General features: G+C 40.5%; 2 protein-coding genes across 3 annotated transcripts in view; one reads left to right on the top strand and one right to left on the bottom strand.

The window, feature by feature from the left end:
* The window catches only part of REEP5 (receptor accessory protein 5), a 38,822-nt gene extending 25,571 nt beyond the window's left edge, over window positions 1-13,251 (top strand). The window contains exons 4-5 of the mRNA XM_049647729.1: window positions 5,945-6,113; window positions 10,875-13,251. Coding sequence (XP_049503686.1) covers window positions 5,945-6,113; window positions 10,875-10,924 — 219 coding nt within the window. The 3' untranslated portion in view covers window positions 10,925-13,251. The remainder of the gene's footprint in view (window positions 1-5,944; window positions 6,114-10,874) is intronic.
* Window positions 6,166-26,180, bottom strand: SRP19 (signal recognition particle 19). 2 transcript variants are annotated; one of them, XM_049647731.1, is made up of 5 exons: window positions 25,993-26,180; window positions 25,275-25,350; window positions 22,538-22,609; window positions 22,309-22,420; window positions 6,166-6,847 (listed from the first exon to the last, which is right to left on the bottom strand). In XM_049647731.1, the coding sequence occupies exons 1-5, from the start codon at window positions 26,031-26,033 to the stop codon at window positions 6,807-6,809; spliced, it is 342 nt and encodes a 113-aa protein (XP_049503688.1). In that variant the 5' UTR covers window positions 26,034-26,180; the 3' UTR covers window positions 6,166-6,806. The 2 variants fall into 2 exon arrangements, with proteins under 2 accessions (XP_049503688.1, XP_049503687.1); XM_049647730.1 differs by lacking the exon at window positions 6,166-6,847 and adding an exon at window positions 19,980-20,469 and having other exon boundaries at window positions 25,993-26,169.
* Between the last annotated feature and the right edge of the window lie 864 nt (window positions 26,181-27,044).

The raw sequence follows: 27,044 nt of genomic DNA, 5'->3' as shown, positions 1-27,044 counted from the left end.
TGTATCAGCAGGTCGCTGATGTGTTGAAATGTGGGTGTTTTGTCTTTTTTGATATTAACTCAGTTCTGACCAGGCTGGTCCCAGAAACTGCATATAAAGTGTATCCCTACCTTGGAAATACCTCTTCTATAAGAAAATTGGATGGCGACAGCCATTAGAACCACAGACAGAATTATCTGGCCTGCTGTAATCTGTAATTTAAGGATTTATCAAATGAGAGCTCATAGTGCCAGGAATTCAGCCAAAATAGCACAGACTCTGGACTGCAGGTAAGAGTGGGTTTGTGTTTGTTCGTGATTGTGCTGTCAGCGGGCACGGTGAGGATCTGTGTCGTTCAGGGTACTCCTGGGCTCTAGAATAGTTATGTAGGTTAAAGAAAGGGAGTTGTAAAAGCTGGTGACTGAATATAGCCATGAGAGTTGAACAGTAATTAACTTTATTTTTTAATACAAGAAAGCTATTTCATTTGAAAACTGGAAAACGCTAATGACATAGGTAGAGAGCAGTAATTATTTTACTGTCCCAAGATGATAGCTACAGTGCCCTGGAAAGAAAGGAGCAGACCAGAGTGAAGCCTGATCACATTGGAGAGGTATAAAAATATAGACACCTGGCTCTGGTTCTGCCTGGTAGTCTTGCCTTAATTCATTCAGAAAAGATGAATGAGTCAGCTTTTCTGGATTGCTGAGGGGCTGAGGTATTACTTGGGCAGATAATATTCCAGAGATTTACAACAACAGTAAAAACTGTAGGATTTGGTAATACCACTACCGTCTTGTATACTTTCTTCAAGTACATTAATCTGTGACTTTCCTAAAATCTTACAGAAGAGAAAATGGACTCTCAGAGAGGTTGTTTATGACCTTCCCTAAAGTCATAAAATAAAGTAGATACCAACTCTTTGATTCCTAATCCAGTGAGTTCTTTCCATTTCACCTTGATGCCTATACTTATGCTGAGGGTTTCTAGGTCTGCATCAATAGTAATCCATTCCTGAAAATTAGATACTCTACCTGGAAATACCAGCCAGGAGACTATTTCCTACAATTTTAAATGGTAAAAATTAAGATATATACATCTAAAACTCCATACCAGTTTCCTAAATATTAGTAAAACACCACAAAATACCTCTATATAAGTAACAAATGTGTTAGGGTGTTAGATGCTAACACCAACACTTCTTGTTTTCCAAATTGTTGACATAGTTAGTAAAAAATTATCACTTAGTATGTAGTAGTACATGGCACCTCTAGGATACTCTGCATACCGTTGTTGTTTTAGCTATTTATTTTGAGAGCGCATATGTGCAAGTAAGGGAGGAGCAGAGAGCGAGGGAGGGAGAGAATCCCAAGTAGGCTCCACACTCAGTGTGGAACTCGATGGGGGCCTCTGCATAGGGAATTCTAATTTACTGTCAAGAATGTAGTTTTTCCTTTTTCTCACACATCATTTTGTTTAAATTGTTGTGTTGTGTTTTGGGTATATATGTATTAACATTACCTATATAAACAACCAGTGGAAAACACTGTATGATGTTTGGATGTTACAAACCAGAAGTCTTCCACAAGGAAATGTTAAGTACAGAGATGGTCTATAGGGTCTGCCTGGCTCTAAGCAGAGGAAATGGAAGCTAAAGCCAGGGAAAAATGCAGTTACTTATTTCTGCATTTTGGGTTACTACAAATGGCAAATTATGAAATTTGCAATTAAGAAAATCAAGGTTTCTCTGGCAACATCTTCTTATAATTCATTAGGATAGCCAGCAAGCCCAGGAGGTGCTAGAGCAGAGTCTCTGAGAAAACTAGCAGGAAACACGAAACCACCCACACATACTGAGGTGCTGAGGGTATTTCAAGGAATTGGCTTCATTGAGAGGCCTGGACCTGTAGCAGAAGGTCTTACGATGCCATGTGTGTGTGAGGGCTTGGTGGAGTTTGGGTTGGTTGCACAGATGTGTGTGGTGAGACTAGGAGGTGGCTGGTCTGAATGTTTGCTCTTCCCCTTCCTTTTGCCGTGCTTTTCCCCCACTGCTTCTCTCTTAACATTCCATCTTTCTGCTGTTCTGTTCAGTAAATGAGCTGTGGAGTCTGTCACACATCAGGGGTAGGAGGTTTGAGGGAGGACTGGCTTAAAATCATAACTTGGAGATTATGACAGGGAATTGCATTTGGTTGAGTGCTTGGATATGGGAAGCAGCCTTTGTAGTCCCTCCAGTTCAGAAATTCTCAACCTTTTGGAAATATATGGAGGAAATTTTGTTTGTAGCTGTTAATAGTCACTGATTTTACTTAGTATTTTATGGTGTTGTCTAGTATAGTTTGGCTTGAACATTCAAGTGTTTATTTTTTGAGAGAGAGAGAGAGAGAACACAAGCGGGAGTTGGGGGCAGACAGAGAGGGAGACAGAATCTGAAGCAGGCTCTAGGCTCTGAAGCTGTTAGCACAGAGCCCGATTCAGGGCTTGAACCCACGAACCATGAGATCATGATCTGAGCCAATGTCTGACGCTAACTGACTGGGCCATCCAGGTGCCCTAAAAATATATATTGTTTATGATAAATTACTTTCACTTTATTTTTTCCTTTATATTAAAGTTAGAGAACTTCTTGATTTTGTTTTTTTGGTAATTATATGCGTAGGTGTATCATTATTTTAAGTTTTATTTCAGGTACTAAAAGTGTTAGAAACGAATTGTTTAAAAAGGGTATCTATTGGTTCTGAGATTTGATTGTAATTACCCCATTTAAAGCTAATCAGTTAGCCTGTTACTGTTTCATGGCTGTTGGTGGAAGACAGAATTGTTGGAAGAAAGTCCCAGCACTCCTAGATGTTCCAGATATTTCTTATTTTCTCACAAAAATCTATGTGAGGTAGATTTTTTTTTAAATTTCAGTTAATATCTTTTTATAGAGTCTATACAGACTTAGGCAATTAAGTTACATACACAAGGTTTGCCTCACTAGTAGATGGCAGAACCAGGACTAGAGCCCAGTTTCTCTTGAGACCATTCTTTAACCTCTATCTACTATAATATATAACTCTTTTTTAAAATGCTTGCATATTTTTGAGAGAAAGAGAGAAACACAGAGCTCAAGCAGGGAAGAGCAGAGAGAGAGGGAGACACAGAATCAGAAAAGCAGGCTCCAGGCTCCGAGCTGTCAGCACAGAGCCCGACATGGGGCTCGAACTTACGAACCGCAAGATCATGACCTGAGCCTAAGTCGGACACTCAACCCACTGAGCCACCCAAGGTGCCCCTAACTTTCTTATTTTTTTTTTAATTTATTTTTGAGACAGAGTGAGACAGAGCACAAGCAGGGGAAGGGCAGAGAGAGAAGGAGACATAGAATCTGAAGCAGGCTCCAGGCTCTGAGCAAGTGTGTAGCACAGAGCCCAATGCAGGGGTTCGAACCCACAAACCGTGAGATCATGACCTGAGCCGAGGTCGATGACTTAACCGACTGAGCCACGCAGGTGCCCCAGCCCCTGCCTCTCTTAAAATCAATTTGTTAGGTGGAGAGAGCTGCATATTTTTAGATCAAGATTTTTAATTTGGTATTCCTTGTTCTGTATTCTTACTAGTTTCTAGTTTGTTTGATATCTCAGTTTCTGGTGGAAGTGTTAAAAATCTATGAGTGTGGAATTTCTCCATTTATACAATTATGACTTTAATTTACATAATTCAAAGCTATATTTGGAAGCTATCTATAATTATATAATTATAAAAACAAATGGTATAATTATATAATTACATATATATATATACATACAAAGTTATATATAATTTACATCTTCAAAGATATGTAGGTTTTATGTGAATCTACTTGGCAAATTGTTTTCCTTCTTTATCATTGCCTTCAATAATGTTTGTGTATGGTTAATATTACTTTATAAGCTATTTTGAGAGTTGGTATTTGTCTGATACATCTCTTTCAATCTATTTTTTTTAAGTTTATTTATTTTGAGAGAGAGCAAGTGGGGGAGGGTCAGAGACAAATGATCCCAAACAAGCTCTGTGCTGTCAGCATGGAGCCCAACACGGTGCTCAATCCCACAAACTGTGAGATCATGACCTGAACCAAAATCAAGAGTCTGGACGCTTAACCAGCTGAGCCACCAAGGCGCCCCTCTTTCAACTCCGTTATTTTCAGTGTTCCTAGTTGGTTTTGCCTTAGGTGTGTTTCTTACAAGAAACATATAGCTTTACTGTATTTTTTTTTAGTCCAGTCTGATAGCCCGTCTTTTGAAAGCTAGCCCCCTGCTCTCCTGTGTCCAACAAATTCTAGTTCATGAGTGTTACTTTTCCAGAGTTCTATAGTTCAGATAATCTAGAGAGGGTAATTTGTTGAGAACCTGTGTTTTGCTTTGTATTTTGAGTGTAATACAAATGCAATACAAATTTCTCAGAGCCAAAATGGTACTGATGGAGTGAGCTTTGGGGCACAAATATGTGCATTTTAAGCCCAAGGCTTTGTTACTGGTTTAGTCCTTTACCAAAAGCTTTTCATCTCTAGAGCAAACATAAACTTAAAAAAGCATTGTGGCTTCTCAGTTATTTGAATACATTGTTTGGTTTGGAATAATAAGGACTAAGGCTGTGGAGTTTAATGGACAGCAGAAGAGGTGCGAGGTTTTTTCTTTAAGGAGAAGTTGTAAAATGTACAGATTTGGAATCTCAAGAAAGGACTTCATTTTTTATATCACCTGGCTATGTTAGAATCTTTCACCCTAAGAAAATCCAGTAGGCTGGTTATTGAACTTTCTAGGGAAATGAGCAGGTCACTGTGCATATCCCCTTTTTTGCTCAGTGTCTTAGATGAGAATAAGCGGCTGGGACAACTAAAAGGGCTAAGCTGTTGGCATTTGAATAAACAGTAAGGCTTTTGGGGGGGGCATAAATATAAGGTGACAGTTCTTGTTAATAAAGTTTTTAGGGCATAATTCTGGTCTTTTTTATTTCAAAAAATTTTTTTAATGTTTATTTATTATTGAGAGACAGAGAGCATGAGCATGGGAGGGGCAGAGAGAGGGGGAGACACAGAATCCGAAACAGGCTCCAGGCTCTGAGCTGTCAGCACAGAGCCTGACGCGGGGCCTGAACTCACGGACTGTGAGATCATGACCTGAGCCGAAGTCGGACGCTCAACCGACTGAGCCACCCAGGTGCCCCTGGTCTCTTTTTTATTTCAATGGCAAAGTACAGCCATAAAAGAGTTGGGAAATGATATCTACATTCAAAGTAGAAGATGATGAACAGTTGATTGTAAAGATTCCTCAAAGGCAAAAACTGAGATTCTGCTGAGTTTGTCTATAACAGGATGGATACATGTGACAGACCTACTGGGGTACGCCAACTAAGAACAAGCTTCACGGATTTCTTTAGACAGTTTTTTTTTTTTTAATCTATTTATTTTGAGAGAGAGAGAGAGCACAAGTGGGGGGATGGGCAGAGAGACAGAATCCCAAGTAGGCTCCACATATGGTCAGCATGCAGAGCATAATGTGGGGCTCAAACCCAAGAAACCATGAGATTGTGATCTGAGCTAAAAGGAGTCAGTCACTTAACTGAGCCACCTATGTGCCCCTAGACAGTTTTCTTTATACGTGCAGTTAAAGTACTATGTTTCTTAAACTGATTTTTAAGAGTTTTGATTAATAGAACTTCTTGCAGCCATAAACTAAAAAGTGATCCAAATTAGGAAGGAAGTTAGGCCGTCAGATTTGGTGTGTTTTACCTTTCTGTTTTCAGTCTCAGCATTACTAGGTCATGATTTGTCAGGTGTTTTTTCCATCCAAGAAAAGGGCACTTGTAGCCTGCAGAAAACACTGGAAATGCTATTGGAGAACATAGCCGAGGCAGCGGCATCCACAGAGCAGGGGCGGCAGTGTGTGTTGTCAGGATGCCCACTGCTGTCCCGTAACCTGCTGACTCTCATTCTGTGCAGTGCGGCTTCCTGTTGTGGTGCATGGCCCCAAGCCCTTCTAACGGGGCGGAACTGCTGTATAAGCGCGTCATCCATCCTTTCTTCCTGAAGCATCAGTCCCAGGTGGACACTATGGTGAATGACTTGAAGGACAAAGCCAAAGAAACTGTAGATACCATCACTAAAGAAGGTAAGGCCCAGGGGCAGCTGGGTTCAGCAGGTGAGAGGACATGGGAAGTACTGGGCCCAAATAACAAGCTGCTTCTCCCCTTTCCTATCAGCTTTCCTCAGCCAAATGCTGAGGCCACCCTGGGATTTCTTTACTAATACTTTGCCTGTCGCCCTTTACTTTTTCCAAGATTCTCCCACCATGCCACATTTAATGCACTGTTTAGTCAGCACATTAGGAAAAATGACTTTCCTGTGGTGGGCAGAGATTTTAGAGAATCATCTGTGTTTATATACCAGTACAATCTCTTTAATTCATTTCAGGTTGAACTGTTTCAAATTGCTTTTGTTAGAGGTCAAGAGAATGCCCTTTCAGGTATCCAGATTCATTCATTCATTCAACAAGTATTTATTTCTTGAGGTGCTTCATATGTGCCAAGCATGTTCATAGCACTGGGGATGAACCAAACAGACCATACTACTTGAACTCATGAAGCTTATACTCTTGTTGAGAGATACACAGTAAAAATTTAAAATTACATGATATAGTTAGAGTATACAGAGAAAAATAAAGCAGATAGACAGGGAATACCAGGGCTGAAGGGAAAGGTACAATTTTAAATAGAGTGATTTAGGGTATCCTCACCAAGATGACTATCCTGAATCAGACTTGAAAGAAACCATGGGGAAGAATGCTCTTGATAGAACTGCATGTTTAAACTGGAGGCAGGAGCAGTATGGCTGGAAGGGAATGATCTAGAGGAAGAGAAGAAGGAGATAAGGTCAGAGAGGTTGGGGAGTGGAGGCTGGAAGACCGATCAGGTAAGGCCTTACAGGCTTTTGTAGAGGCTTTGGCTTTAACTCTGTGAGGTGGGGTGCTGTTGGAGAGTTTTGAGCAGAGGAGCAACATGATCCACCCTGTGTTTAACAGGCCACTGTATTAAGAATAGACTGAAGGGGGATGGGGAAGAAATCAGGAGACCAGTTATAAGGTGTTTGCAGTGATCCGGCTGGAGAGGACGATGGTGGCTTGGCTCATAGTAGTAGCAGTAGGGGGCGAGAAGTCATTGGATTCTTGATATGTATATTTTAAATGTTTATTTATTTATTTTTGAGAGTGTGGGGAAAGGGCTGAGAGAGAGAGGGAGAGAGAGAATCCCAGGCAGGCTCTGCACTGTCAGCATAGAGTCTGTTGTGGGGCATGACCCCACAAACCATGAAATCACAACCTGAGCCAAAATCAAGAGTCCGTTGCTTAACCGACTGAGTCACCAAGGAGCCCCAGGATTCTTGATATATTTTGAAGGTAGAACCCATAGGATTTGCTTATGGACCAGGCATGGAACATGAGAGAGGAGTCATGCATAAAGCCAAACTTTTCAGCCAGAACACACGGAAGGAAAGAATTGTTGTAGAGATGGGGAAGACTAGATAGAGCAGGTTTAGAGGGGAAAATAAGGAATTCAGTTCTGGACATAACTTTGAAGTGTCTATTAGGTACTTACATGGAGTAGTCAGGCAGCTAGTTGGATATATATGTTGAGAATTCAGAGACAGGTTTGGGCTAGAGATATACATTTGGGGGTCACCAACAGGATAGTAATCATGGGACTAGGTGAGATTATTGAGTGAACGTAGTTAGAAAGATGAGGTCTGAGGCGGTGGCCCCCAATGTTTAGAGATTGGGGAGATGGGGAGCAACTGACAAAGTGGACTGATAAGGAGCAGTCAGTTGTGGTAGCAAGAAAACCATGTGACTGATGTCCTTGGGGCCAAGTAAAGAAAGTTTCAAAGTGGGGAGTGGTCCATTGTGTCACCTGCTGCAGACACAGGTCAAGTTAGGTAACGAGTGAAAACTGACCATTACACTTGGTGGTGAGGAAGGCACTAGTGATCTTTATAGAACAGTTTATGGAGTGGTGGGACCCAAATGCTGATTGGAATGGATTTGAGAGATGGGAAGCAAGGCTGAGAGAATGTAGGTCTTTTGGGAAATTTCCTGCAAAAAGGAGAAGACTGTGGCTGCACCTGGAAGAAGGAACTAGGGTCCTAAGGATGTGGGTTTTTTTCTTTTTCCTAAAGTAGAAGGAACAAAATATGTCTGAAAACTAGTGGGAATGATCCAGAAGAGAGCAAAAAGTGGGTATGAGTGAGGGAAGAGCTTCTGGAGCTCCATCCCCAGTTAGACCAGAAGAGATGGGAACCAGAGTAGGAACAGGACTGGTCATGGGGCACAGAGGTTGAGAACACGAGTAGAGATGCTGGCAGGTGAGTGCCTGTGATGGTGGGTGCCTACAGAAGGGACTTTCCCACTGCTTCCCATTTCTCAGTGAAGTAGGAAGGTCAGCGGAGAGGATGGGGAAGATGGTGATAGAAAGAGATGGTATGAAATAGGTACCTAGGACTGGGGTCAGCAGACGTTTTCTGTGAAGGGTCAGATAATAAATGTTATTTTTTGTGGGCCATCAGCTCTTGCTTGGGACTCTCAGCTCGGCCACTCTAGTGTGAAAGCAGCCCAGATGAGTAACCAGTGAGTGTGACCGTCGGTTGCTGGCCACTCCAGGACCATGGGAGAGTGGACGGACTGGGGCAGTGCCACGTGACTGTCAGGAGTATTACAGGCTCATTTGAAGTTGTGTCAGTGAACTTAGTGAGACCAGTTGACACACACAGCTCCGCAGCTGCAGAGCAGGTGGGGCTCTGTGCCAAGGCCAACTGAGTAAAGAACCATGAAGTGAGAGAGGGACCAGGGAGTGTTTAGTGTCTGATGGTGGAACTTCAACTGGCCAAGGAGGGAAGGGACGGTGGAAAAGGTGGTGGGGGAGGACTCTGAATCAGAACAGAGGGCGTGTGCTGCACAGCTGGGCGTGGTGGGGGAGAGTGGGATGCTGGACACTGAGATTATAGAGGGACTTCAGTCACAGGTAGTGATGAGGATCATGGAATGAGTGCCTGGGGTTGGGAGAGAGGTGGGGGTTGGTAGGATGGAGCGTAAAGGTTATTGGAGGGACAGCCGAGAGGCCAGGATACTGGCAAAATACTGAAATCACCAATAACTAAAATAAGTTTGGAGTTAAAATCTTAAAGAAATGAGGCAGCATAACCCAAGAGTCTGAGATGACTGGAAAAAGAAAGGCTGGTAGCAGATATAATCTGATGCCATGAGATTCTGAACGTGGCAATGGAGAACAAAGACAGCTTACCAAACCCTCCAGACCCACTCGTACTAGGGTCAAGGAAGAAAGAAAAATAGCCACCACCTGAGAAAGCAGTGTTCTCAAGAGACAGCCAGATTTCTGTAAAAGCAAGAAGGTGAAAGAAACATTCGGAGAGATGGATGGGGATAGAGGAGGTTTTGCTGATGAGTGGGTCTTGAGTTCCAGAGGGCACAGAAAGGGTTTTACAAATTGGACAAAAGTAGTGAGGGATGTAGACTTACCATTTTGTTTGGAGAGCTCTGTGGTAATTAGAAAGTGGGAGAGTACTGACCTGACCACTGGGCCAGTAAGATCCCCAAGACAGCTCTCCAGCAGTGTGGATATGTTCTCCCTATTGCCCTTCACACACTTCTCTCTCCACTGGACTTCTCCCCCAGGCATACAGCTCCAGTCTACTTGCATTCCTTTTTCTACAGTTTTAAGTGTTTTCTGACTTGTAGCCTTCATGTCCTCCCACCTGGGGATTGCCAGTTTCCTTTTAAGAAGTTTCCTTCCTGTTCCTTGCCTCAGCCAAAGCAGCAACCTCTGGCGATGTCACTTCTGTCTAGTTCACTCACATTGCTTAGACCCTTGGTTCTCTTAGATGTCAATACTCTAAAATCCAATTTTACTTTGATACATTGCTAAACAGGAGTGTAAGAATGAAAATAAATTAGGAGGGACTTGCATGCTGACCCATTTTAGACTTCAAAACTTCTGGATTCCTCAGGAAGTAAATTTTTACAGTGGGCTAGTTAAGAGAGAGGCTGCAATTTCTTGTTAACTGTTCAGCAACTTTAAGTGAAGGGAGAACAGCCTTCGGGCAGCTGGTGAACAGGGAAGGACTGGCAGTGCTTCACCCTGGGCCCCATCAAAAACAGGTGCACTTTGTGGATTCTCCCAGGAGGCCCTGGAGGCTTCCATAACACCCCCATCCCCCATCTCACACTCCACACTAGTTCTTACAGCATATTCCATGTCGCTTGGTAATTAGGAAGAGGAAGGCTTAGTCTCCCACAGATACAAGAATATTTTCTTGATGAATGTAGTATCTTGCCACCAACTCAAATACTTAAAGGGAAATGGTGGCACAATGAAGAGAATATAAAGGTGTATAAATATTCCATCATTTCTGAGGTGTAGGAAGGAGGAATTTCTGTGATTTTTTTTTTTTTTTTGTCACCATGGGATAGATGACCTAGTTGTCATCAGACTGAGACATAGTCAAATTAAACAGGTGAGCACCCAGACACAAACAAGAATTTCTTGCTTGTACAGAGGAGCACTACATGCCCAAGGAATCCCTGCTTCTTGTGACACCTGAAGGAGGGCAGACGGCTTAGAGGAGACGGTTACTGTACCGGGTTAGGCTAGACGACCTTAAAGAAATATGCTAGGGTACTCAGGATCTGTGCTCTGAAGAGGTCTCTCTCTGGTCCACTTCCTGGAAACTTTCTCAGCCCTGCCACAAACCTCAGTGTGTTCTCATCTGGATATGAGTCATCCAAGTTGCTATCTAGTCACTACATTAGGCACAGAGCTGGCATTACAAATAGTCTTGACACAGTTTTCTTCCCTCCTAACAGCCAAGAAAGCAGCAGTGAATTTACTTGGTGAAGAAAAGAAGAGCACCTAACTGCTGACTGGATGAGACCTTTCTGCCCTCTCTGTACCTGCCTATTAGCGCTTGATGTTATATTAGGGACTGTGGTATAATCATTTTAATAATGTTGCCTTGGAAACATTTTTGATATATTAAAAAAAGGAATGTGTGTTTTTTTGGTTTCTTTTGCTTACTTTTACTGTCTATATACATAGGGGGCATTTAAATTTAATGCAATGGGCAGCGTCCAAATTTTTGGAAAATAAATTTTGCCTCTGGGAAGGAAAAGACATGTGTTACCATCCTGTAGGAAATAGAAACTTGAAATTCTATATCCCGCAGGCTTTGTACTTCAACAGGCTCTCTCTGCATGCATTTTCTCTGTACTTCTATTTTAGGATACTCTTTAAGGTTCTACTTCATGTAATGTACAATTTTGTATGAAATGTTTTTAATGTATTTGTGCATACATATGTGTAGGGAAATGTTACTGTCTGTGACATGTATAATGCTCACAGGGAGCGCCTGCCAAAAGCTGAAGGTTCCAGTGTGCTGGTGTGATCTGTTAAATAATATCTCAGAAAATTAAAAAAACAAATACTGATATTTCCAGTGAATAGTTAAGTGATAAGTGAAGTTGGGTGGGGGTTGGCCTGGTTGTTTCGCTAACTTTGTAGCAGCTGAATACCAGAATAGATGTGTAAAGCAGTCACTTTGGTGATAGATGGGGAAATGTACACACACACACACCAATAATACACAGCTCCCAACTTCCTGTAGAACTAGTAATGTCTTGTGGCCTTTAAAAAAAAGCTGATTATAAACTTTAGATTTGTCTGTTTTAAGATGCTATAACGGAAACCATTCCCGGTTTCTTCTTCAAAGCTGAGTAATATGTTGGTTTAGTCTTGTTTCTTTACTAGTCTTTTTTTTGTTTTGTTTTGTTTTTGAAACTAGCCTAAGGAACCTCTAGACTTTCCCACCTCTGATTACAGGTATGTTCTTGTTTCTGTCATTAGCAGCTACATGCTAATGATGACACCAGGCTCTTAGAGCAAGAGCTGGAAGAATGAAAGGATGATCTAACCTATATAATCCAGTTGACAGTGAAGTCAAACTGCTTTCACCTTCTTTCTCTGGCCTTTAAAGTCAAACAAACAAGAGGCCTCCCTGGTTTAAATTTCAGTCATTTGTGGTCCATTTAAATGCCTTCATCTTTATACTCTGTTTTGATAAATTGCAGATAACCACATAGTTTAAGTACAGAACAAAAATTTAACATTAAGGTTTCTGGTTTGATCTGCCAACTTACAGGAACTTCAAAAACTGAGCATCCTTCTGAATTAGACTACACTGACCAAACAAAACCAAGTATAACAAAACAAGTTTAATTATCCCGTCTGTAAAATACTTTTTAAGCCAAAAAGGAGATAATTAGCTCTCCTTTGGATAACGGGTAAGATCATAATGAAATCTCACGATGTAAAAAATACCAAAGATATCAAAAATTAGGGACAATATCAGCTAAATATTATAATATGGATCACGTTATTTATTTTTTTCCTGTAAGACAGTGGTAATCATAAGGCATCTTATTAAACTTACCTTAAAGGAAAAAAAAAACTTAGAAAATAAGCAATTAATTATCAGCAGAAAATCAAGCCTTAGATTAAAAAAAAAAAGTTCCTCCAGGAGTACTTAAGTTCCTTTCCCCATAATAAAGTACACTTTTCTTGGTGGCAGAAGAATGAAAATTAGCAACTTCTAGCATACAGAATATATAATCAGGTTGTCAGCATGTATAATATATAACTTTCAGTATACAAAATACCAGGCAAGAGGGGGAAGCGTAAAAGTTACTATTGCTCATAACTACTTACAGGCTGATACCAGTTTAAAAACTGCTATAGTAAGAAAATATATTCTGAATGCAATTATTTTGTCCTTACAGCTTTTTCCTGCAGTGCATTCTGTAAGAAATTTAAGTTCCTGTTTTTGGCAAAGTGTACATACTAATGACAGAAGTTAATGAGTTGAGCAATTGTGTCTGTTTAAATTTCCCAGATAACATATCACCATGGCTAGAGTATTTGAAAAACTAATTGAGCCTGTGTCTGGCTAGAAGACAAGCATTTATGTGTACATGAATGGTGTTTCAGGGGTAAAATCAAAGAATCTCCCCAACAGTTCTTCCCTTACTTGAAAGCTTTCAGATCAACAGTTACTGCTACTCTGGGGAAAGTTTTCTATCCATAGCCTGAAGAAAATGAGCATAGCCATTAAATAAGTTATCACCCATCCTGAAGATGTGATATATTAAATGGAAATGGATGTAAATAAACTTCTGTTATCTCACTGAACTGTTATGTTTCATTTTATTTTCTGGGGCTTAAGAGAATCTAGAATCATTTAAGCAATATCTGAAGTAAAATACAGGTAAATGAACCTTAAACACTGCTGTTCATTAACCCCATTCTTTACCTGGCCTGTAGTCATCCCCTGGTGGTTACTACCTGTCAGAGGAAAAACTCCCAAAGGAAAACAACCATGAAAAGCTTTTAGCAATAATTAGCACTAGATTTAAAAGAAACCTAAGTTGCTTTCTACTGCATATTTCGTTACACTCAGTCTCCTAGAAGTTGGTTGCCTGTAAGTACATTTTGATGTAGCAAACACTTCCTGCATGTGCCTGCAAATTACTCTATACTTAAGAAGAGACCAAGGAAGGAGGAACTTGAGAATTTTATCAAAAATGTCTGCTTCTGGGGGGCGCCTGGGTGGCTCAGTCAGTTAAGCATCCGACTTCAGCTCAGGTCACGATCTTGCGGTCTGTGAGTTCGAGCCCCGCGTAGGGCTCTGGGCTGATGGCTCAGAGCCTGGAGCCTGCTTCCGATTCTGTGTCTTCCTCTCTCTCTGCCCCGCCCCCGTTCATGCTGTCTCAAAAATAAATAAACGTTAACAAAAAAAAAAAATTAAAAAAAAAAATGTCTGCTTCTGGAGGGCATGCTTTGGTCAGCTTTGTCTTCCACATCTGCTTTTACATGTCTGTATGTCTAGAATCATGGTGTCTAGAGTAAAAGTTCACATCCTGAGCCATCAGATGATATTAAGTTATATGTAGTACAGTAGGAAAGTAATTATGTTTGAGAATGACCTTCATTAAATCCTTTTCTGGCTCTTTATTACAATATTAGCTTATAAAATCTATAATATACATCTCATAGAGTATTAAGAGCAATAAGAAGTTTCTTTGGTTAAATCAGTTGGTTTTCAAACTTCAGTGTGCATTGGAATTTCTCTGCAGGGGAGGGGATTGTTCTAACAGATTGCTGGTCCCATCCAGAGTTTCTGATTCAGTAGGTCTGGGGTGGATCTGAAAAATTTGCATTTCCAATAAATCCCCAGGTAATGCTGATGGTCCAGAAACTACACTTTGAGATAAAAACGTTGGGTTAGATAAACGCTACCTCTACACTTAGTTTACAGTGGTTTTTAGATCTGGCTGCATATTACAATCACCTGAGCAGCTTTCCAAAAATGCTGGTATCTCCCTTCACTACCAGACATTCTGGTATCTACTGTGATACCCAGGTGCCAGTATGCTTTTAAAACTCTAGGGTGATTCTAACATGTAGCCAGTGTTAAGAATTTGTAGAAACTACTACTGGGGTCAAGAATCCCAAGGTCTGCAGTTTACCTTCGCTCATATTGGTTCACCAGGTCTGTGTTTCCTAATGTTGCTATAACACATTGCCACAAATTTAGTGGCTTAAAACAGTATAAATTTAGTAGCTTACAGTTCTGGAGATCAGACATCCAAAAGGGTCTGCATTCCTTCTGGAGACTAGGGGAGAATCCATTTCCTTGCTTCTTTCAGCTAGAAGCTGCTTGCATTCATTGGCTTGGGACCCCTTAGCACTCTAGCTTCTACTTCCCTTTTATAAAGATCCTTCAGATTACAGTGGGCCCACCTGGATAACCACTACTTTCTCCAGCTGAAGATTCCTAATCACACCTGCAAGGCCTTTTGCCATATGAAGTAATATTCACAAGGGGTTTTTTTGGTGGGAGAACAACACATTATTCTGCCTACCACACCTAATCTCTTTGGTATAGACATTTCATTATAGGGTGCCTGCATGGCTCAGCTGGTTGAGCATGTGATTCTTGATTTTGGCTCAGGTCATGATCTCACAGTTCGTGAGCTCAAGCTCTGCATCCTGCTCTGCTTTGGGAGCACGGAGCCTGCTTGGGATTCTCTCCCTGCCCCTCTCTCTCTGCCCCTCTCCCACTCGGTCTCTCTCTCTCTCTCAAAATAAACAAACATTAAAAATTTTTTCATTATAGGGGCACCTGGGTGGCTCAGTTGGTTAAGCATCCGAATCTTGGGTTTCAGCTCAGGTCATGATCTTGCGGCTTACAGGTCAGCCAGGCTCTGCGCTGACAGTGTAGATCCTGCTTGGGATTCTCTCTCTCTCTCCATCTCTCTCTGACCCTCCCCTGCTTTTACTCTCTCTCAAAATAAATAATAAACATTAAGAAAAAATTTTTATCATTATAAAGTCACCCGCAATATCAAAATAACCACAAAGAACAATCTTAATGTTGGGAGGGAACTAAAAATTTTAAAAAAGGAATAGTGAAAAAACACCTTATCTTCTTTCAGGTGAAAGAGATTGTCCTCCAGAGATAGTAAAAGGATTTTTGGAGTGGGGAGGACACAGGCAGAGTCAAGGGAGGGAAGTTGTAATAAAAACTGGATTGACTCAATGGTGAGACCCATTTCCCCCACTCCAACTTCTCCCACTGGATGCCCAGGTCTTTATCCTCCTGGGAGCTTGTTGGACTCTAGGGAACAGGTCAGTCTAAGAAAAAACACTTCTGATCTTGGAAATGTCCCCTAAAAGAACATCTCGCCCAGATATCCCTTTAGTAAAATTCAGTCTGCAAACCTTTCTTATGTGCTCAGAACTTCTAATCAGCTTTTTGGTTTGTCACTCAAAAAGCCATCAATCTATAACCAAAAAACCCTGGTCTAAGGAAAGCCACTTAATATGACAGGGATCAAAATAAAAACCACAACCACCACCAACGAAATGAAATCGAAAACAAAAGAATATAAAGCATACCCCCTGAGAACAAAATGCTAGACAAAGGAAATATTCAGATAACAAGAAAGCTGGAAGAAGCTGAAAATATAAGAAAAATGAACAGTTCAATAGAGGGGTTGGAAGACAGAGCTGAGGAATTCTAGGAAATAGAATATACAAAGAAATGGAAATAAGAGGAAAAAAAGATGAGAAAATTTGTGAACTAGTCCAGCACATCTAATATCCAAATAAGGAGTTCCAAGATCAGAAAGAGTTCCACTGATGAAATTTTCAAGAAAATTCCCAGAACTGAAAGACACAAATTTCCAGATTGAAAGGCCCATTAGGTAGGGACCCAGCACAATAGACAAAAAAGTCCAAAGCCACACTATTGTGATATTTTAGAATATTGAGATGTTGTGAGTTTCAACAAGAAAAATGTGAATCACAAAAGATCAGTAACTAGAATGACTTGGACTTCCCTTCAGCTAAAACATTAGTCAGAAGACCACGATCCAATGTCCTTGAACTTCTGAAATAAAATGACTTTCGATTCTAATTCTATACTCAGCCAAACTGTGTGAGGGTAGAATGACATGCAACGCCTAAGAACATTTACCTCCCTTGCATTTTTCCCAGAAGATCCTGAAGATGGGCTACAAACAAGGACGTAACCCAAGACAGAATGCACAGGATTCCATAATACAAGATACCCAAAACAGCAAAGCAGTGAAGCAGGTCACTCTGGATGCAGAGTAAAGCTGTGCGCTAAGCCTAAAGGGTAACCAGTAGAGATTAGAACCAGGTAAAATGCTCCAGAAAAGACTTCTTTAAAAAGATGAATTAAACGGACATGAACTTTTTTTTTTTTAATTTTTTTTTTAACCTTTATTTATTTTTGAGACAGAGAGAGACAGAGCATGAACAGGGGAGGGGCAGAGAGAGAGGGAGACACAGAATCTGAAACAGGCTCCAGGCTCTGAGCTGTCAGCACAGAGCCTGACGCGGGGCTCGAACTCACGGACCGTGAGATCATGACCTGAGCCGAAGTCGGACGCTTAACCGACCAAGCCACCCAGGCGCCCCTGAACAAACTCTTTAAAAGGATATTTTTTGACAGCTGATACTGTGTGGTTGAGTTAGTGATAAATATTTAAAAAACTAATAAAATAATTAGATCCATGGAAAACACAAATCCAGAAAACAAAAATAACAATAGCATACTTCAGTGTTTCTCACTGTAATGTGCATAAGAATCCCTTGGGGACCTTTTAAATTCTGGGCTGGGGCCAAAGATTTTGCATTTTTCACAATTTCCCAGGAGAGACCAGTGCTGCTGGACCACTGACCACACATTTGAGTAGCAAAGTATTGCATGGTTCAGCTATGAATGGAATACAGGATAGTAATGTGAACTCTGAATACTGATTAAAGTTATGAAATATAGCAGTAGGAGGGAGGGATAGGAAGCATACATTGGGGGATAAAGGAAGGAAAACTAAATCGTTTTCTTCAACAGATATAAGTTAATGCCTAAAAAACAAACGGGCGCCTGGGTGGCTCAGTCAGTTAAGCATCCGACTTTGGCTCAGGTCATGATCTCATGGCTCATAGGTTCGAGCCCCACATCAGGCTCTGTGCTGACAGCTCAGAGCCTGGAGCCTGTTTCAGATTCTGTCTCCCTCTCCCTCTGCTCATGCTCTGTCTCTGTCTCTCTCAAAAAGAAACATTAAAAAAATAAATTGAAAACACACAAAAACTAGCTCGCTCTTTATCTATAATATTGATAACAATAAAGTCCTTAAAAAGTGGCCAAAGGATGTGAACATAACTCACTGAAATAAACACAAATGGCATTTCAACATAAAAATAAATGGTCAGTGTTGCTCATTAGAAAAGACTGTTTTTTACTTGATTGGCAAAGAAAAGTTCAATTATGCACTGACTGCAACAATGTGAAAAGTTCAATTATACACTGATTGCCGCATTACAGAAAGAGTCCCGAAACCTTTCTGACAATCCCTATTGCCCCATAACCCAAATAATTTTAGACTCTGGTCATCTTTCTGTGAGAAATCTTTTTTTTTTTTTTTTTAAGTTTATTTTGAGAAAGACAGAGACAGTGTAAGCAGGGGAAGGGCAGAGAGGGAGAGAGAGAGCATTGCCAGCTGCAGAACCCGACGTGGGGTTCAAACCCCAAACTGTGAGCTCATGACCTGCGCCGAAACCAAGAGTCAACACTTAAACCGACTGAGCCACCCAGGACCCCCCGTGACAAATCTTTTAAGTTGACTGCCCCAATATCCAGTCTCCACTTTCTTCCTTGGCTGACTCCATTTTCATGACTCAAAAAGTTATACAGTCACTTTCCTAGCCTCCCTTGCAGTTCAAGATGGACATGAGCCACAGTTCTTGACAATGAGACTTAAATGAAAGTTGGCTGGGAGGGATTTTGAAAAATCTTTAGCTTTCCTAAAGCAGGAATAGAAGTGTCTGGCACAGCTAGGTTTTCATTCTGCCTTGAAATCTGATGTTCTATCAGCCCTTTTATAAGCTTGAGACAACAAGCTGTTAGAAACATGCCATGGATAGTGGAATGGGAAGATATGAGGGCATCGCTGAGCAGCTGAACCAACACCTGTAATACCTTTGGATTTTATGTTATTCCAAAAAAAGTAACTCCTGCTTAAGTTTCTCATTGTTTTGTTACATAAACACATTCCTAAGTAATAGATCGTCCCAGAGGGCTACTCTGAATCTTGTTTTGCATAGACTGCCCCCATATTTATTTGTAAATCAAATATATAAACTGCTATGCTATTATGTTCACTATAAAATGTATGAACAACAGAAATTATTAAAGAGAGAAAAAGAGTAAAAATTTGAATACTTCTTCCTACACACCCATGGATCACCTTCCTACAGCCTAGGTGTGTAAGTCCATTTAAAACTCTGAAACTCTGGATTCACTTATTTTGTTACCAAGTGGAATTTTTTATCTCAAGCAATAAAAACTTAATGAAAATGGGATTTACTGGAAGAATATAAAGTATAGTTTACAGAATTCACAGAAGAGCCAAACCAGGCCTCAAGAACAGGACTTAGGATAACTCAAATCTGTAGACCATCAACTATCTTAGCTTCCATCATCAACTATATGTCTGTGTTTCTACTCCAGATTTAAATTCCTGAAAAATAAACCATTGGTCTGGCTTGGGTCATACCCTGTGGTATGTCCTATAATTAATAGCCCTTCCAGAAGCATATGGAGTCAGAGAAGACAGTTCCCCAAATGATGCTCAGACAAAAACAAATGGCTGGATAGTGATTTTCTTAAATCTTATACAAGATTACCACTTTCAGAAATAGTGCTTTGGAATAAAGTCAGAATCACCAATCCAATTTAGTGTTTTGAGAAAAAGTATATCTCAAGGTGTTAAAGCATAGATAATAGCATAACTCCAATTAAAATAACGTTCTTGGGGCACCTGGGTGGCTCAGTCGGTTAAGCGTCTGACTTCAGCTCAGGTCATAGTCTTGTGGTCCATGAGTTCAAGCCCCGCATTGGGCTCTGTGCTGACAGCTCAGAGCCTGGAGCCTGCTTCAGAGTCTGTGTCTCCCTCTCTCTCTATCCCTCCCCCACTCACACTATTTCTGTCTCTCAAAAATGAATAAATGTTAAAAAAAATATTTTAAAATAAATAAATAACATTCTGAAGCCTATAAAACAAGCAAATCTAAAGCTTAAACTCCAGGATTTTCCATGTCAAAAAACTAGTAACTGAACACTCGATGACAATAATTGATTAAAATGATCTGTAGATTAGCTGTTCATAAACGTCCAAGAGGATTTAGCCATTTTCTTCTAGTTTTAAGCTCACACTAAGACTCATTTTATTCTCTTTAATTACCTCTTCTACTAGCATTAGTTCATAGGCAAAAGCTATTAAAAGTCAGTTTCAAATTTTATTTCACTAACTTAAAAGTTGAAGAAAATGTGTATTTCAAATCTTTAATTAAACTCATTATCTGAAACATGTTTACACACAGGATACAGAATTTCAAGTAACTGATGGTAGAATCCATTGTCCACTTAAAAATATGCTTCTTTCTTCCACAAAAACTCTGCATTGAAAGGCAAAGAAATTTTCTTTTATACTGTGTAAGACCTAGATGCAAAATTCTGATGTAAATTTATTTCATTGTCAGCTCTGATGCTGAAGCTGGGAGGCACAAATGTCCATAGTTTGATTAAATGATGCAAACAAAAAGCTTCTGTTTCTCTTAGATATAAATTAGAAGCCTTCGTTCACGTCTCTCACAGTAGTACCACATACTTGATTCTCATCCCCGATCACTTCTTCTTCTTTCCTTTCCCTTTTTTACTTCCCTCTCCTTGCTGAAGACTTTGGTCACCACCTCCTGTTTTTTGTGTCCTTGTTTTTAGTTTAGGTATCATTTCCGCTGCATACAACATTACTGACTTACCTAGGAACCAGAAGTTAGGCTTAGTGTACAACTTAAGGAATAAGACATAAAAGCTCATTAACTTCAAATTAATCATAAAGGTCAAGAAATTGTCACATCAGGAGAATGACAAGGATTAAAAAAAAAAAAAAAAAAAAGAGTATGAAGACATGACTTGCTCAAGTGGGAGCCTTTCCTAGAGAAAAGGTTCTAAGAACTACAATGAAATATTTAAGTGAACAAAATAAAAATTTAAAACACAAATTTTGGTCTTGGCTCTAGTAACTGACTTCAAGATCAAAGGAGAATTAATCTAAATACAAAAACTGGGAAACAGAATGAAGACATCGTTATCTTAAGCTACAGAAACACAGACTGCTTAATTTTGTCAATGTCATCAAGCTACAAAAGATGTCATTCATATGCCCAGATGATTTATGCCTACAGGTACACTCTCTGTGCACCAAATAATTCTTCAGGCTCTAGTAGCTACTTTCAATACACTAAGCTCCTCATTTTTTCTCTTTTTACTTTCTAACTATTTTCTTGCTAGAAACAGGGAGAAAAATGTTTTCAATTTTTTACTTATATTTTACTTACTGGTGAAGTCAAAACTTTTTTGTTTTTTTTATCTTTTAAGAGATAGTAAAGGAAGATGTCAAACCGAAGAAGAAATACACTGGAATATACTACCTGTTACTCTGGAGTCACAATCTTCTTTCCAGAAATCTCTATTAACCTGGACAGGTTTTAGCATAGAAAAACCTACCTATGTTAACTAAACCAAAAACAATTTAGTTGTCAGCTTGGGATTATTGTGACAAGAAGGGAATTAATAGCTCCATTTAAAAAATTATAGTTTTGGGGCGCCTGGGTGGCGCAGTCGGTTAAGCGTCCGACTTCAGCCAGGTCACGATCTCACGGTCCGTGAGTTCGAGCCCCGCGTCAGGCTCTGGGCTGATGGCTCGGAGCCTGGAGCCTGCTTCTGATTCTGTGTCTCCCTCTCTCTCTGCCCCTCCCCCGTTCATGCTCTGTCTCTCTCTGTCCCAAAAATAAATAAAAAACGTTGAAAAAAAAAAAATTAAAAAAAAAAAAAATTATAGTTTTTAGAAATGAAGAATTCAGAAAAGAATCATGTGTAAAAAAAAAAAAAATTCATCTTCCCCAAACTCAGAATATTTTGGGATACTGATATCTAATTGTGTTTGATTACTGTCGTTGTCTAAGAAATAAAATAAGACATAATGCTACAGTCTTCTCTGACCACCATCCCTGTGTCCCCACTCCCTGCTCACCATTAGGTTAATTACTATTTTAAGACTGGGTTTTCTTACAGTCCACTTAAAATACATTTACATATATAATAATCAATAAGCAATAAGACATATATATCAATAAACAGTAATATTTTGTATTTAAATGTACCTAGGTGGTACCACGCTATGCATTTCTCTTGCTTCTTTCACTTAGTATGGCTTTTTAGATTAGTTTTAGAAATTAAACTAATTTCTAAATTAGTTAGGCCCCAGAGCCTCTAGGATCTGAAATGGCATAAACATCTGACCATTCAATAATTCTACACTATTAACTTGGGAATAATGATGGACTTGCAGAGGTTCATAAAATGTTCACAAAACAAATTTTTTGGAGAAACAAACAGGCTTCATCACATTCTCAGAGGTCCTTAACTTAGGAGAAGTTAGAACCACTGTTTTCCTCTCTTCAGCAGTAGTCCTTTTCTAAATTAATCTGTAGAATGCCAATTATGACTTTTACCTTTCAAAAGGTCAGTTTTAGAACCTGTTTTGCAGAGTACAGGAATAAGCCGTCCCCAAACTTTGTTTATTCAGAAAAGCTTACGTGATGGAAACTGTACGAGACAGAGGCTGCCATCTTCCTGTTTGAGCTGGACCCGGACTCGGCCCCTATACTGAACATCACGATTCCATTCTCTAGAGTACATTTTATTTTTCTAATGTGAAAAGGCAAAACAAAAACAAAACAAAAAACAAAAAAAACAGGCTTTAAGAAAGTTATTACATCAATGAGATTGAGTAGGAAAAATAGTGAAGAAAGAAACACCTCTTACCTCAAGGAATACGTTAAGTCCAACTGCTGAGCACACATCTTGAATCTCAGTAGCTGTAGGATTTTCAACAGCCTGAACAGTTAAAACAAAAACACTAAACAGCTTATCGTAAGTGGCTACTGCTGTATTATTGGGTGAATCATTTCAAATACTACGATCACAATACCTATCAAAACCTTAGGTTTCCTTTTCATTAGGTACAGTTTTTTGCATTGTAATTTTAAAAACTCCTGGGAATAACACTGATTCATACTTGTGTGTCCATCCCCTTCCAACAGAACATGAACTTCACAAAGGCAAGTACTGTTTTATCACTATATTCCCAAGTTATCTGGTATGAGGCTTGGAGCATAGTAAGTGCTAAATGAATACTGATTAAACAACTATTATAGGTAACAACCGTTTTAGAAAATGGTTGGGTAGTGTCCACTAAAGCTAAACATATGCATTCTTCATGGATGGGCAATTCCACTTCTAGTATATATCCATGAAAAATGCAAAACATGTTTCCTAAAAGACAAGCTAAAGAATGTTGACAGTAGTAGTATGTGTAATAGTCCCAAACTAGAAGCAACCCAATTATCCATCAACAGTAGAATAGACTGTGGTATATTTATACACTTCAACACTACAGAGCAGTGGTTTTCAGTAAGGTAATTTTTCCCCTCTGATATTTACAATGCTAGGAGACATTTTTAATTGTCACAGGAGTCAGGCAAGGCACTGATATCTGGTGGGTAGAGGCCAAACATGCTGCTAAAAAACCTAAAGTGCACAGAACAGCCCCCACACAAGAATGATCTGGCTCAAAATGTCAGTGGTGCTGTTGTTGAGAAACCCTGCTACAGGGCAGTGAAAATTAACAAACTATACTAAAAAATGTGAATAAATTTCTTAAGCTTAAAGTTCAGTGAAAAAAGACAGACACAAAAGTACATAGTGTATGTAATGCCATTTAAATGAAATTTAAAGGGACGCCTGGATGGCTTGGTTGGAGGAGCATGCGACTCTTGATCTTGGGGTTGTGAGTTGAAGCCCCACGCTGGGTGCAGAGATTACTTTAAAATAAAATTTAAAGGGGCGCCTGGGTGGGTCAGTCGGTTAAGCTTCCGACTTCAGCTCAGGTCATGACCTCGCAGTCGTGGGTTCGAGCCCCGCGTTGGGCTCTGTGCTGACAGCTCAGAGCCTGGAGACTGCTTCAGATTCTGTGTCTCCCTCTCTCTCTGCCCCTCCTCTGCTCATGCTGTCTCTGTCTCAAAAATAAATAAAAACATTTAAAAAATAATAATAAATAAAATAAAATTTAAAAAATAAAATAAAGTTTAAAAACAAAATTAATATATTGTGCTGGAAGTCAGGACAGTGGTTATCCTTGTGAGTATGAGGAGGGGGCAGTGACTGTGAGGAGACAAAAGAATCTTCCTAGGCACTGAAAATGCTTTCTTTTTTTAATTTGGGTGCTTGGTTACCCATGTGTGTACTCAGTCTGTGAAAATTAATCAAGATATACACTTAAGACGTATCTATATTTCTGTATGTATCCTATATGTCAATAAAGTTAAAAACCAGTTATTCTCCAAGTTATGTGAGAACTTGCTACCAGAGGCCTCTGTCACATTGGCTTGATGTCAGGCATTATCCTGAATCAGGGCTTTGGTATAGTCTCTTTTACTCTGGGGCAGCAAAGCAGACCTTCCTTTACACATATCTAAACAACAAAATGGGAAATATTAAATAACACAAAAATAATGCATCGCTTCAGGTCATTTCCTTGAATCTGTCATTAGATTACAAAACATAAACAGGGCTTTGGGGCGCCTGGCTCAGTTGATTAAGTGTCCCACACTTAATTTCGGCTCTGGTCATGGTTTCATGAGATCGAGCCCATCCTCGGGCTCTGCACTGACAACATGGAGCCTGCTTGGGATTCTCCCTCTCCCTGCTTCTCCACCCCTACCCCGCTTACTCTGTCTCAAAAATAAACAAACATGAAAAAGTAAAACCCAAACAAGGGAAAAATCCTATTTTTAAAAGCTGCAACACCCTACTTTTTAAAAGTATTACACTTTACCCCTAAAAAAAAAAAAAAAAAAAGATAATGGACATAAACTATAAAACTCAACACATCTAAATTCTCTACAAGTCTTTTTATTTTTTCTTAAATTAAAAAAAATTTTTTTAAATGTTTATTTATTTTTGAGACAGAGAGACAGAGCATGAATGGGGAGGGTCAGAGAAACAGACACAGAATCTGAAACAGGCTCCAGGCTCTGAGCTGTCAGCTCAGAGCCCGACGTGGGGCTCGAACTCACAGACCGCGAGATCATGACCTGAGCCGAAGTCAGATGCTTAACCGACTGAGCCACCCAGGCGCCCCTCTGCAAGTCTTTTTTAAAAACGCAGTTGCATTCTGGACATATTATACAATAACGCAAGCTTGGTTTCCTTTATTAAGGTCAAGGTTTTCACAATCTTGGTTTAAAAACCAGTAACAACATGCAAACCCTACCCCCACCCATCCTCTTTCAAGCACAGGCTCATGAAGAACCATTTTAAAAATCCCCCCAGCTAGGAATTAGAGCCTTTCTGGTTTCACCACTGTTAAGAAAAGCGCCTCAATTTTTGGCAGCTGTTCACTTCAGGTCCTAAACAATACAGTCCAGTAAAAGAAGCCCTTGCAGCCCTAACAGTACAACCTCTCAGAGACCCTCAAGTACCGAGGTGGCAGCCCATTTACCTTGCTTATGGGGATTCGCCTCCCCTCCGCGATGGTCTTCTTGTTATTTAAATAAGCGGGATAGATACAAATGAATCTGTCACAGAAGGAAGCACAGCTAGTATCAGCAGAGCAGTATTTCCAAAAACTCATTCATTCTTTCATCACCAACAGGACTGCCAGCATACCTGTTAATTTGCTTAGTAGTTTTTCTTTAAATTGCCTCCCTTTTACTTAACTTACCTAAAAAGTAAACTTTCGTTTACTACCTTAGAAAACACCACTTGCCAGAGAAGGTTTAAAACCAAACTAAACCAATGCCTTCACTGTTCAGTTAGCTACAGCTGCCTAGAGAACTTCCCGGGGGGTGGGGCCTGCTGTCACACAGAAACTACGGCATCAGAGGTTTTAAAAGACTGGGAAGAACCTGAACGAAACTTCCCGAACGTAACAAGAGAACAGATTTGTCACTTGTGAGTCTGTTACTCAATGTCTGCCCACGTCGCACCCAAGGTCCTTTGTCTCAGGTACAGGCAGACACTGAGCTACCCAGAGTCGGAATTTCGAGGACCTACGAAGAGCCTGGCGCTGCTGGCCTCCCAGAGGAACCGACACCCGGGGAGCGGCCCGGAGCCTGCGGCCGGAGCCCAGCTCCCCGCCGCTAGCCTTTCTCGGGGGTGGGGAGGGTGGCGCAGTACCCGCGGGCTGGCGGCAAGCCCGTCCCTTTCTCAGGACCCACCTGTCTTGGTCGGCCGGGGACCGTGCAGCAGCGCAAGCCATCTTCGCCCAAGCCCACAGAGCGCCCGCCCACAGCCTCCGGGCAGAATGCCTGCCGGTATTCGCCTCTGAGATTTCCCAGGCGACTCCGTTTTCCGGCGGAAATCCAGCCCACCTGCCCGCCTACGCTTCCGCAGTTTTTCAGCTATCATTTGTTCCGGCATCTGTCGCTCTGCACCAACGTCTGTAGTTTCTGACGTGGCGTTAGCACCTCTCTTATCGCGAGAGGATCCACGAAAGCTTCGAATTCCTTCTCTTGTCAAAACCCGAAGTTTTAGAACCTTACGCTGTCGCTAAAATGGGGTTAATATTTTACGCTCCTTCACATCCAGTTTCACACTGAGTTTGAATGGTGTTAGCTACCCTCACCGTTAGGGGAGGGCTGTATACTGCGAGTGATCTGTCTACACAGATCCGAGTAGGCGAGGAAATGCCTCTTATGGTTTAATCTTGATCTGCTCCTGGGCCTCACAGCTTGCTTGTTTCCAACTTGGCAAATATGTATGTTTATAGTGGTGAAACAAGATAAATTACTGTTTCAATAAGACGTATAAATGTTAAGAATTTGACTATACACCTTTTTTTTTTTTAATTTTTTTTTCAACGTTTTTTATTTATTTTTGGGACAGAGAGAGACAGAGCATGAATGGGGGAGGGGCAGAGAGAGAGGGAGACACAGAATCGGAAGCAGGCTCCAGGCTCCGAGCCATCAGCCCAGAGCCTGACGCGGGGCTCGAACTCACGGACAGCGAGATCGTGACCTGGCTGAAGTCAGACGCTTAACCGACTGCGCCACCCAGGCGCCCCTATACACCTTTTTAAACTGAAAAACACCTACCTTACAATTCATTATATTTTTGCATACCTTAGGTTAATTGCAAAGCACTATTTCAGCATTTCCGTTCTTCAACTAAACACACCTTCATTCCTATTCTAGTAGCTGCTGTTTAGTCCACACCAACAAAGGCACTTTTCAAAGGTAAGTATTCTTTATTACAGATCAAACAAACAAAC

Source organism: Panthera uncia (genome assembly GCF_023721935.1).
Source record: "Panthera uncia isolate 11264 chromosome A1 unlocalized genomic scaffold, Puncia_PCG_1.0 HiC_scaffold_17, whole genome shotgun sequence".
NCBI lineage: Eukaryota > Metazoa > Chordata > Mammalia > Carnivora > Felidae > Panthera > Panthera uncia.
Note: the sequence above shows the minus strand (reverse complement) of the source record. Positions and strands in the feature narration are given on the sequence as shown.